At 39.5% G+C, this 12,732-nt stretch overlaps 1 protein-coding gene across 2 annotated transcripts in view; it reads right to left on the minus strand.

Annotated features, from left to right (window-relative positions):
* Positions 1-12,732, minus strand: part of LOC117947900 (metabotropic glutamate receptor 4-like) — a 183,845-nt gene that overhangs the window by 54,415 nt on the left and 116,698 nt on the right. For both annotated transcript variants that reach the window (XM_034877261.1, XM_034877260.1), the window contains exon 3: positions 7,741-7,957. In XM_034877261.1, the coding sequence (XP_034733152.1) occupies positions 7,741-7,957 (217 nt within the window). The remainder of the gene's footprint in view (positions 1-7,740; positions 7,958-12,732) is intronic.

Here is a 12,732-nt window from a genome sequence, read left to right on the forward strand (position 1 = left end):
GAGGGAGAGAGTCCTGGGGTTGGGTGACATTGTTAAGTAAGGAGAACAGTGACTTGGAGTTTCCTTTGTTGGCCGTGAATTTTGTGGAGTAGTAGTGGGATTTGGTGCTGGCACTAGAGTCCTTGTAACGTAGGATGTGGTTGTTGTACATTTCTTTGTGAATAGTGAGACCAGTTTTTCTATGGAGACGTTCAAGTTGCCGACCTTTGGCTTTCATGAGACGCAGATCCCGGGTGAACCAAGGGGCGGAGACGGAGAAAGAAACAGATCTGCTTTTCAACGGTGCAAGAGAATTGAGAATATTATGGAGTCCAGTGCTGAATAGTGCTAATAATGCACGGTGCCGGTGTAATAATACAGGTGGTTTTAAAGTCAGAGTAAATATATCCATGTCTCTCTTAGTCGTAACCATCAAAGGCTCAACACGCCATTAATTTGGGCCTGAAGCAGGAGGAGCATCTGTTGGAGCCCTGACAGGGATTCCCTGTGTTTAACATGTTAAACCACAGGGACGTGAACTCCTACCATCTTTCCTTTCTTCTTCCCTTTCTTCTTGCCTTCCTCTCTTCCTTGCACATGCATTATACTTACATATTAAATTGCACTAGACAGGAAACTCTGTTACAGCTACACATTTGCATTCCACCTTATTTATTTAATTATTCTGGTAATTCCATTGCAGAGTAAGGCTTTAAACATAAAATCAATTCAGTGCTCAGACTTTAGTGCTTTGGCTTGATCATTGTAGGATCTCAATAGCTACACTGTCATAAGTTCACAAGGTGCATTAATTACACATAAGTAATGTCCTGGTTGTATTGCCTGTACAGAACATTTGAAAATGGGACTAAAACCTCTTCTTCAGATAATATTTCTCACTAGGTATTTCAGGTTAATGAGTATTCAAGTCTTTCCTTTTGACATTTCCCTTATGACAAAGGGTTCAGCACGCAACCCTCATTTCTAACATTTGCATAATATCCTTGTCATCCCTGTGCTGCTGTGTGCTGTCTTTGCCCTCCTCCTCTTCCTGCCCTTCTTCACCTGTCATTTAAGACCCAAAACATCAGATTAATTAGGATTTGAAAGGATCCATTCAACGGTATTTATGTAAGTGTCAGTGTACAGATTTGAGAAAAGGAAACAAAACAGAAAAATGTTGTGGTTTTAATTTGTACGATGGACCTGAGATACATTCTTCTAATACCCTCATCGTAAAGCGTGTCACCACCTGAGACCGTGACATCCACTAAATATGATTACATACAGGCATATAATAGAAATGTGTGCAGAAGGGAGAACAAAAAAAATCCCACTACTTTTTACAAGGTGAGAAAAACTGGCACTGAGCGTCAGCCTCCATTACCGCAGAAGACCGTACACTATTTAATAAGGACACTGGAGGCACAGCAGAAGGAAATGTACTGAGGGAGCAAAGACTTGTGCACCAAGGACAGTCTTACATTTCAAGGGTGAAGGGGGACAATAGCAGGACATACTGGAAAAGTGTTTTACCCCTCTTTTTTAGGATGATCTTTCTTAATGATACTCCAGCCGTAATCCCAAGGAGGTAGGGGTTTGATGGATGTTTTACACTGAGAATGACCCAAATGAAAATATAGTTGTTATTTTTTAAAACTGCCCTGCTTCTCGAAGGTGCAATGTTTAAGTGACAGTCCAGCAAACGCAGATTAAACGATGTTGGACGTTCTGTTATTTGAAAACACAGTTCTGATGATGACACATTCAGCATGCCTAAAAAAAAATCATGAAGCTTGCATGGTCTTACATTAAACATTCATGCCTCCCTTCCGTCTTCTGCATCTTCACTGCTGAGCTGTCTTTTACTGGATCGGTTGTTTACACCTCCAGTGAAAATAAACTTTCTTCCTCTGACTATATAATTTGTATTTTGTTTTGTAGACTCTTGCCTGCATGGCCTCCTTTTGGAAAAACAGTGAGTCATCTTTAATACTCGGCTTGGTTTTTTGTCAGCAGGATCGCAGAAAGACATCTGGCCCAATTTTTTATGAAACTTTTTGGAAGGGTGCAGCATGGGCCAAGGAAGAACCCATTACATTTCGGAGTTGATCTGAATCACGGGGCAGATATACATATTATTTTTCACTTTTGTTAACATTGCGAGAGAGGGCATTTGAGCATTCATGTGGTATCTGGGAAAATGTACTCTGCGTTAACGTTGTAAAATGGGGCATGCTTTCTCACTCTGAGTGCCCTTCTAGTTCCAAATATAAGTGGATATTTAAAGCTGGCATGACGTTATAAAAATGAATTAATTAATGAAATCAATATGACAAGCCTCCCTAGTGGGAAAACCAAATGTCAGTCAAGCGTGGCTGTACACTCTAAGCATTATGACCTCCTCAATAGATTAAGGTATAACTTGCAAACAGGTGACTTATTATACAATAAAATGTATCATGTTGGATTATATCAGGATGAATTCACGATTTGTGACGTAAATTTTTAATGAAAGGTAAACTGATTTGTTTCACTGCCAAAAGAAATCCAGAGGCTTTCACAAAATTCCTATAAAAAACAAGAAAAAGAGCATAGCTTGCCAACATTCCCACCCCTTTGCAAAGCAATTGAACACGGCAAAACACAAAGTAACAATTATGTAGCAGCAATTCTCGCCAGGGACCGAACAGTACACTTCCTGCAGACAAAATATCCACAGGATGCGTGTGTTTCATCACAGAAAAAAGAGATTATTTCTTATCCCAGACAAATGTTGGGGAATTTAAGAAAGTTGAAGGCAGTATTCAGAAAGAACTCCAGTGAAGCAAAAAAAAAAAAATCTTCATCTAAATTACATATGTTGACACAAATGCTTTACTGCATTGTTATCCTCGGATTAGTCACCGCTGAAGAACAGATTTGTAAAAAAGCTGTTAAAATTGTGTTTAAGATTCTTGTAAATGGTTAAGGAAGCATGGCTGTTGATGGGTGTGAAAAGACTTAACAACTGAGAGTGACTAAAGTAATAACAAAACTGTTGGCACCTCCACACGATACAGGCCTTCTGTGATCACGCACGCACCCCCATCCCTCCTCCACGCAGTTGCTAGTAGCCAAGGAGGACACGGAGGATTGAAAAAACATGATGGATTCTTCAGAAGAGGTGATTATCTTCACTTTCTGCGGGGGGAAAGTCACCGGATGACACAATCCTCTGAACGTAGTGATACTGAGAAATACAGAGAGTTGCGTGGAGCCGATAGTCTTAATTAGTTTTGTAGCAACTCATTTGGCAAAGGCGTGAATGTAACGGACGTTTATTAATATCAAAAAGTTACACACTAAAGCTTTAAGAACGAACAAAACTGTGATTCTCAAAACATCAGAGAAATCTTTTAATTCATCTCACCCCTGTTGTAATTTACAAAAGACAGGCTCATCTCAGCAGAAGCATGCCAGTCCGCCTCCATTGTCCTAATTGTTATTCTCACTCTTTAGCTTGAGTTCACGCTTGCCCTCACAGACACTGAATTTTATTTTCAACCTCCTCGGAGATATCGACAGCCCCAGTGTCATACTGTTTCTGCTTCGTTGTACCGATACTCAAGTCCAGCCAGTCTGATCAAATACTGTGAGTTCCCAGTTAAATTCCGTTTCCACTTGAAAGTCCTGTGAGCGGGGGTCAAATGATATCAGATTCTCTCGCCAGCAGGACCTCGGGTCATCTAACACCCAACACAACGCCTTAACACCCCCCACACACACACACGCTAATATTCTTTTTAGGAAATGTTTATTTGACCAGATATTTAAAATCAAAAACAATCACCCTATAAGTAGGTCCATGTGGAATATCAACCGCACATTATTTCATCCTTTTCCCTTTTGCCCGGAAGTAAATGGACACAGCGTAAAACTAAATGGATATGTGAATGACTGGACTACTTTATACTTTAATAATACTGTCTTATCACATTATGTAAGAAAATTTAACATTTTTCCCCCAGCTAGTCTTAAACAGAAAAATGAATCTGCAGGACGGTGTCAAGAAAAGTTAAAGTCAAAATTAAAACTGCCATTATATTTACATATGATGTCTGGACTTTCTGTGGACTGGGCAGGAAATAATAACTGAATTCTAGCACAGACACACCGGCTGTAATATGTTGATGATGGGGCCTCACGAGCATATGGTCTATGGGTCAACACAGCAATCTGTTTCTGTAGAGCTAACATCTCCGCTAAAATGTTCTTAAGAACAAATAAGGTCCTAATCTAAAAAACGTCTTTAAAGTAAAACATTCTTGTCACATTTTGTAATTCCACTTTTTAGAAATCTATTTTAAAAGGCAAAACTTTGTCTCTTTCCAGTTATATTCTGTCTCCAAGATGTTGGTTGTCGTTTTTTTATATATATATATTTTTTTTTTCTACATACAAACTGCAGAAATTGAGCTCAAAATGAATGAAGCATATTTTTGTTCAATAAAGTAAAATTAATCTACGTAATTGTTATCCGGCTTCAATGTACCCAAATGTGCCATTCAAAGCTAAAATCACTTTTCCTCCACACAAAGGCGCACAGTGAACACAGGGCCAAAGTGACATTGGGTGGGTGAGACTGCTGCTCAGTATGGCCTTTGGCTGTTTAATGAGACGGAACATTCGGCCACTTCTGATCTGGCTGTTTTATTACGTGAGCACACAACTGCAGAACCCATTTAACAGCCAACTACCTGTAGCTTTGGTTTTGAAAGAACCCTCTGTGTCTCTATTGTTTAATTAATCAAAGCCTGAGTAGAGGAAGGGACCTGGGAATCAAACAACACTTCAGCATGTACGCGTTTTGCAGCTTTCACTCCAGTCGGGAGATTTAAAGGAGCTGTAGTCTGGGAGATTTGACAGATGTTTGTCTAAATTCTTGTTTACAATTGAAAGGCAGTGAGACGAGTGCGGCGTTTGTCTCTAAACAATGTTTTTGTCTGCATGTTTGGCAGTTTTTTTTTTCATGTTTGGCACTGACATGCTGTCTTTGACTGTCAGTCCAAGTGGCAGTGAAAGTTGAGAAAGTGTTCAAATAATGATAATGATATTATTTGGACTCTTTCTTGAATATATATACTATATTGTATTTGTGTGTGTGTGTGTATGTATATATCAATATACTGCCCTATAACTGCAGTTACCACTATAATATTAGAGTATTTATTTTTTATCATACTCAAATTAAAACTATTCTAAGGGTTGCACATGCACTGTAGTTGCAGGAGTTTGTGTTCTGCAGAAATGTATTTATTGATGGCTGAATAGTACATTATCTTTTAGATAGGTAAACACAACATTACACATTGGTAATGAACTATTTCAAATTTAACAAAAAAGTTAACACAATTGCTCTATACAATAGCTGTATCTGGCGACAAAAGACTGCGATAATTTTTAATTATCTATGTAACAGGGCCCCAAAAACACAGTTTCAGTCCCGACACAACTTACCAGCCAAACCATCGTGGTAAAAATACCTGGACCTAACCGACATAATGCAATAAGCATGTTCCCCGTTGGATGCTTACAAAAAGCTTTCTAATTGAGGTGTGACCTCAGGATGGAAGCTGTATTGTGCCACGACATCACTCAATGCAATAAAATCCCTTTTGAAAGCATCAGATTTCTTCAGAGGAATACGGAACAGGTGGAGTGAGGAGACGTTTGCCGGGCTTTAGGCATTCATGACTTGGTTAGGGCTTGATCTAATGAAAGGCTGAGCTCTGTGAATTGGAGGCAGCTTTAGGGATTCTTCACCTGTGCTCAGAGTAAGACATTTAGAGAACAAGAAAGCAGAAGATCAAGAGACCTGTGTGTAAAAAAAGAGATTTGTTCATCACTAAAGTACATGTATACTTATAACCTTAAAGACATAACTAAGTTTTTCAATACCTTTCCTATCTCATTAAAGCCTTAACTTTTTAAAATCTGGATTGTTTACATCGGCTTGTGGTTTTCATGAAGTGCCGACCACTGTTAATAAATTATTTGTTACTCTATTTTCTTCTTTCACAGATATCTACATCAGTTTAAAACTGTAATTTATTACCATAAAGCTAAGATTTAAAAAGATTTAGAAAATTCAAAACTGAGGGACTCACACTCAACTAACACTAAACCAAACCCTTTAGATTTCAGCTCTTTAATAAATGACATACAGTACCAGTTCGTAGGGCATTCATTTGAGAATCACTCAAACCTATTTAAACCTCTACATGACTGTAGAGGCCATTGCAGTCTTTGAGTACCTGTAGCTTTTCTCCTCTTAATATCCGTTGTTTTTCGTGTGACCGGGAATTCTAAAGTTTTGATATGCCCACGTATTTAAGTGTACAGTATCTGCAAGGTTAGGTCTTATTCAACACCAGTATCTTTTAAAAGTAGGGGGAAAAAAGAAATTCAAAAAGGTAGAAAAAAAAGCTCAAATCATACTGGAAGTGTCTTTGCATGGACTGTTAGGCAAATAGGCAGCTGAGCTCGAGAGACTGGAGGGAGGAGTAATCTGCTGCTGCTGCTGGTGTTTCTCCAGGATGACTGATGATGGGCAGAAGCTTAGAGCTGGCAGGAAAGAAAGGGACGCGGTGGCACAGAGAGTACTGGACATGTCGGTAGTGATTATGTTCCGCTTCAGAAAGGGTCAGGGGTCAGACCGAGCTTGTGGCGGCAGCGCCCTGCGCCAAACTGGCTGTATTCCCAACACTGTACAATGCCATCTCCCGGATTTGCTCCGGGTTCGCTCTGTAGCCTCATTTTCACACTCTCAGTGCTTCTCAATAATATTTGCAAATCAAATTCAATTTGCATTGAGTCTACTGTATGCACTTGTGTAGCAGACGCACACATTCCCTGGAGACAAGAGTTGGGAGCTTAGTGCAAAGTCCGATTTCAGGGAAAGAATTCAGACTTCAGGATAAATCATACCCAATGGTCTCTGTTTCATAAAAAAACGTGTGTGTGTGTGTGTGTGTGTGTGTGTATAGTGTGTATATGTGTATATAGATATAGATGTATATAGATATATTATGTATAGATACATCTATATTTGATATATCTATTAATTTGTGTTTATTGGCTAGTTTCCACACGAGTTGTTACTTCTACACATTCAGTTACTTAAATCTAAGTAATGGTTTACATTCCAATATCCTGAAGTATAGGCACTACTAGGGGTGGGCAATATATCAGTGTTGTATCAATATCACGATATGAGACTAGATATCATCTTACATTTTGGATATATCTTAAAATTGTAATGTGTTGTCTTTTCCTGGTTTTACAGGCTGCGTTACGATAAAGTGATGTCATTTTCTGATCTTATCAGACTGTTCTAGCTGTTCTATTATTCACCTTTACCCATTAAGTCATTAAATAATTTCTGGAGAATATGTAACAAAAATCTCAAAATACAGTATCGTCGCAGTATTAACATTGAGGTATTTGGTCAGGAATATCGGGATGTTTGATTTTCTCTATATCGCCCAGCCCTGACCACAGGAGCCTTCAGCCACTACAAGCATGGATCTTTCTAAATAACAACCCTTAGGTTAAATCAAATGTAGCGCTTTGCAATATGAATTAAATAATTGAATCATTGTGTTTGTATAGTAAGTTTGCTTACTGGATGTTTTTTAGAGAGAACCTAGAGAGAACCGCTTTTCCATCAGTCTGAGCAAACTCAAAGATGCTTGTAGCAATGTTTGAAGAAAGACTCACCGTCCTCTCTGGACTTCTGAATAAACGCATCAACGCCACTTTCTCCGTAGTTTCCCTCAGAGGCAACAGTGGAAACATAGTTCCAGCGCATGGCTTTAACAATGTCCACCATGGCCTGGGCCTGGTAGGTGTCTGGGGGCACCACCCGTGAGAAGAAGTCGTAGCGGGTGTTATCACTCAGCTCCGGAGCCGTGGAGGCATAGCTCACCTGAGGGATCTATGGCAGAGGAAGAAAAAGAGAGCGAGAGAGATGCGTTTACACACTGTGAAATGTACCATTTATATACTTTTGTGTAAATTAATTACGTGTTCAGCGGGAAGGTTCCTTCTTATTTCAAGTACAAATACATGATTATAATATGACACCTAACATCTTCTTAAATCTCGACTGCTCCTCGGGTTATTCAACCTCTACAGTTGGCACACTGTTGCTTAAAATAGGCCTGATTACCACAGGCTTAGCTGTAGCTGAAGTATACTTTCCACACCAGTCAAGCAACACTAATCTACTCATGACCTCACACTTGTCTCACACATAATGTGAGATTTATTTGGTGTTGAATTACATAAAAGCACAAGATGATCGGCCTCCAGAGCTGAAACACCGTGTGTTGTCAAAAATCCCAAAGCCATTATTGTTTAATAGGAAAGGCAGTTTCAATAAAAGTAGAACTCAAATAAGGTCAAATGTTGTGGGATAACTCAATAAAAGGCAAGATAATCCATCTCTGCTGCCTGCCTCCACATTATGTCTCATATGTGCTTTCACTGTGTCCTCTGTGACTATTTGTATTGTCTTTACTGCACAGACTGCTTTAATGCCTTTGCCGTCATCAGTACTTACTTGTTTGTACTTTCTTGTTTGTGTGCCACTTCTTTGCATGTCCTAATCATTTTTGCGTAGGCCTGCTGTCATTAAAGATGTAATGGGATTTATTTTAATTGGTCAACTATTGCATTTTAAGATGCCTAATGTCAGCTGGCCATAATAAGGAAGGAAGTCAAGCTTAGTGAACTGATGGTAACTGCTTTAGATACTCTCGAGATAGTTGTTTCATGATATTTTGATGAATGTGTTCAGATGCTATAGATTGTGAGTGCCACTTTCAAAGTTCTGCTTGTCTTTCCATGTCGCTGTTAAAAAATAAATGATAAATAAAAAAGTTTGACTATTCTTAGTTAAACTGCAGAAATCTTTTCTCTAATCTCAATTTTTGCTCACTCAAGTTCTTTTAGATGTATGGCTGTCATAGCTTCTGTGATCTCCCTATGACTTCTGTGCTGCGTAGTTGGGAAGTTAAGTAACCAGATTTTATGACATTCAATTATGTGTTTCATGGTTTAACTTGAAATACTGTATGGACACACTTTTTATGCTGATGGATTTTTTTTCCTCCTGATTCTCTAGGGTTGATCAATTTAGGCAGTAGATGTAGAGAGTCGAGTCACAGCTGCTTCAACCCAGAATAGTTTGACTGCGTATGAGTCAGTGGGTGAGCATCTTTTGATGTGCATGACTCAGCTCGATTTGTCTTTAAACTACTCCTGCCTTAAAGACATCTGAGAAATCATGTATAATTTTTACAGTAAAAGCACTGAAAGCAATACACAAACCAAAGAAGATAATGTTAACAAATGACAGAAAAATATACTGCTTGGTATATTGTAGTTTTTGGAATCATGTGAAAATTCTCAAAATGTACAGTGAGACACATCCAACACCCTCCTACGCTTTGCTTTCTTCTGAATTATTTCAGTAAGATAAGATTTGCCATGCCACGTTTCTTTTTCAAAGATAAAAAAGGAGGTCAAAGTAGTCTTTATGGGGCTTTTGATCCGATGACTCTTGAAGGAAATCTTGCTCATCCTTTCCAAATACTGTTTGTCACGACACCTCAGCCTTTTTCTTAGATGGATTTCTTTAAAATACGGCAGTGTTGTAGTCCAGACAATCCGAGAGCAGGGCATCACCAAGACCAGAGTGTATCGAGACCGGCACAAGACCAAGACTTTGAGCGGTTGAGACCAAGTCAAGACCAAGACCAAGGCAGGGCAAGATTGAGTCAAGACTAGGACCTGATTTGTGTTAGACAGCCAGAGCTTTTTCTCCTGTGTGCCACACTTTATTGGGAGTATGTGTTAAGGAGGCAGGGAGAGGCGGGTTCACAACATTTTTTAAATTAGATATGAGTCAAGTTATTGGATGCATTTGCAAGTTTTAACTTGTAGGTCTAAATCAGACAATGCAGAGGCAATTTAGTGAATCCCTGCCATGGTGGTCTTGACTCCTCCTGACATTATATACAGTACAGTAGTAAAAATGCAGTCAATTCCGAGGCTAGGCCATCAGAACTTGGTCTTAAGTACTACTAACTAAGTACTACTACTACTAACACTGAAATACAGTCATCTTTGAACATCCTTACTGAGATGGACGGACATGTGGATGGATAGATGACTGAATATGAAACTGAAAAACAATTTGAAACCTGCAGTATGTTAGAACATTACTTAGTCACAGCTTAGATGATACATAGTCATACGTCCGCTTCGTATACATCTGAATTTGAAAATAACAACTCCAGCAATGCTAGCAACAAAAGGAAACTTTACCCACCAACAGTCCTACTTTATTTCCTCCACTAACTGCAGACAGACCACTTTGAAGCTGATACCATCCCTTCCCTCTTCCTTATGTCACACAGCGGAGGCCTTTGATGTGGTCAGCTGTAGTTGTGCACTGATCCTGCTACTACTTTGCTCCCTGCGTGTTGCTGAATCCTGTGTTAGAAATACAGCTGTTCAATCTGTACCCATGACCTTCTGCGCCTAACGATTTGTATAACTCTACACAGACCTTCTTTTTGCCACAAGGATCCTCTGGATAAAAGATGTTCCGTTTGTCATTTTACTGTAGAATGTTGGAGTTGCTTTAGTGCAGACCTGGCTTTAAAGGTAGTGACTTGAAATGTGGTAAACATGCCAAAAGCATCCTTGTTAACTCGATTCCCTTTCAAAGAAGAGGATAGGCAGAAAAGGGATATCTTTGTGTGCTCGCTAATGGACCATGTGCATGTTGCATGTCAGCATTCCAGACTGATGGCTCTAAGATGTCCTGGGCTATCACACTGCGCGGTATCCATGCAGTGCGTCGGTTGTCTTGTTTTGAGCTAAAATCGCTTGTGCAAATTGCTCTGCTTCATGAACTGTGAGCACTGAATGACATCCATGTTGGAGGCCGACATGCTTAATGCACACGCTTCTTTGGGATATTCTTAGAGACACGGACCTTTACAGGGTCACTGGCATGTTTTGAGTATGCACGCTGTGGACTGGCAGCAGTCAACCGACTTGTTGATTTAACCCCTGGTGTTAGGTTTGCTCACTTTTATCTTCCTCAACAGTAGGCGCAGGGTGCAAACTATGAGGGAGCTAGGGGCAGCTCGGCTCCCCTTAATAAGACATGGGCTCCCCTGAAAAGATGATTTGTGACATCTTCTCTAAAAATATTATCATTTTGACTTGCATTTTCAGTTTTGTGAAATGTGATAATCGTGGATTATTATGTGTAAAATTGCAAAAATATAATGTATTCATGCATGACAATAACTGTAAATGTTATTCTTGTCATGCGCATCAAGGCATGGTGGCGCTGCGGTGAAAATTCAACTAATGCTTAGTACATGTTAACTCAAAGATTTGTAGAAAAATATAAACGTTGGAGGCCATTAAAATCCATTCTGCAGGTAGCATCATATAGCCATGGCAAAAAGAAAACAAGGCAGTTTAATTGATTTTGGTTTAACTATTTTTTAATTGTGTAGCAATGACGTTAATAACACAACCGATTCACCTGCTACAAGCCCTGTTAGCACACCTCCCACTGGGTTGACAACCCAAGAAGATGCTGAAGAAATAATGTTCTCTCTGGCTGAAGATGGTGGTGGTAACAGCTCGTCAGAGGCCAGTAACAATCCTAACCCCTCTAGCTCCTGTCTTCGGTTAAATCAGAACAGCCAGCAGTGGAGAGACTGGAAGAGCAGATATACATAGCTGTTTAAGGATGGAAGCTTGGGGTGTGTCACTTAGGTCTAATGGTATTCTTCGGTAGCCTGAGTAACTTCAACCATGTTTCATCTCTCAAAGACAGCCTGACGCTTTGATTATAGACTATTTGTGGGGGTCCGTCTGCTGTTTGACCTATCAATTCACGTTAATAACGTATAATAAGTAAATCCTGTATAGTGCATACACTTGTAGCTGTTATGTATCTTTGGAAGTCATTGTAAGTCGCAAGCGCACAACCCCCCCCAAAAAGGAGCTCCCCAAAGGCCACGGTATAGTTTGAACACTGGGTAGGCAGAAACATTTTCCTTTTACATTGGTGCTTCTCTCCCTCTCTGTAGCAATACAAGTGTGAACCGGTTTTCGTTTTTTCTCGCACTGCTTTGACGTCATAAGGTGAGATCCAGCCCCTGTGTTGTGCATAGGTGTTTTGGAGGGTGTTAATCATGGCTCATTTTAGATTATTTCAAGGACACAGCAGCAGAGTGAAAATTATTCACGTAGTGTAAAGTTAACTCTAAGTGACTCATTCCATCTGCATCTTCAATTCACTCAATTTTTAGTTGCATACATATATACATGTCTTTTTGTTTGTTAATTTTGCAAAGTAAGTATAATATGTTCTTTGGAATAAATTTAGGTGATAGGGCATGTATAAAAATGTCTCCGGCATCTTTTTCCCATGGCACACCAAAGCTCTCCTCCCAGAGGAGCTTTTCAAAACACAGATACCATATCATCAAGATCCCTGGTGATAGGCCTGGCTGCACCTGCTAGTTCTGCACCTGTTATAACTGTGTATTACAACAGCTACTCATAATCTTACAAGAAAAAGAAATAAAAAAGGCCTGTGAAAAGGTACTTTGTTGAAGGTTAAAACTCAGTTCAGTGCCTGAAGTTGATGAAGAATAAATTAGTTAGTAGCTT

The sequence above is a fragment of the Etheostoma cragini genome, chromosome 7, assembly GCF_013103735.1.
Source record: "Etheostoma cragini isolate CJK2018 chromosome 7, CSU_Ecrag_1.0, whole genome shotgun sequence".
NCBI lineage: Eukaryota > Metazoa > Chordata > Actinopteri > Perciformes > Percidae > Etheostoma > Etheostoma cragini.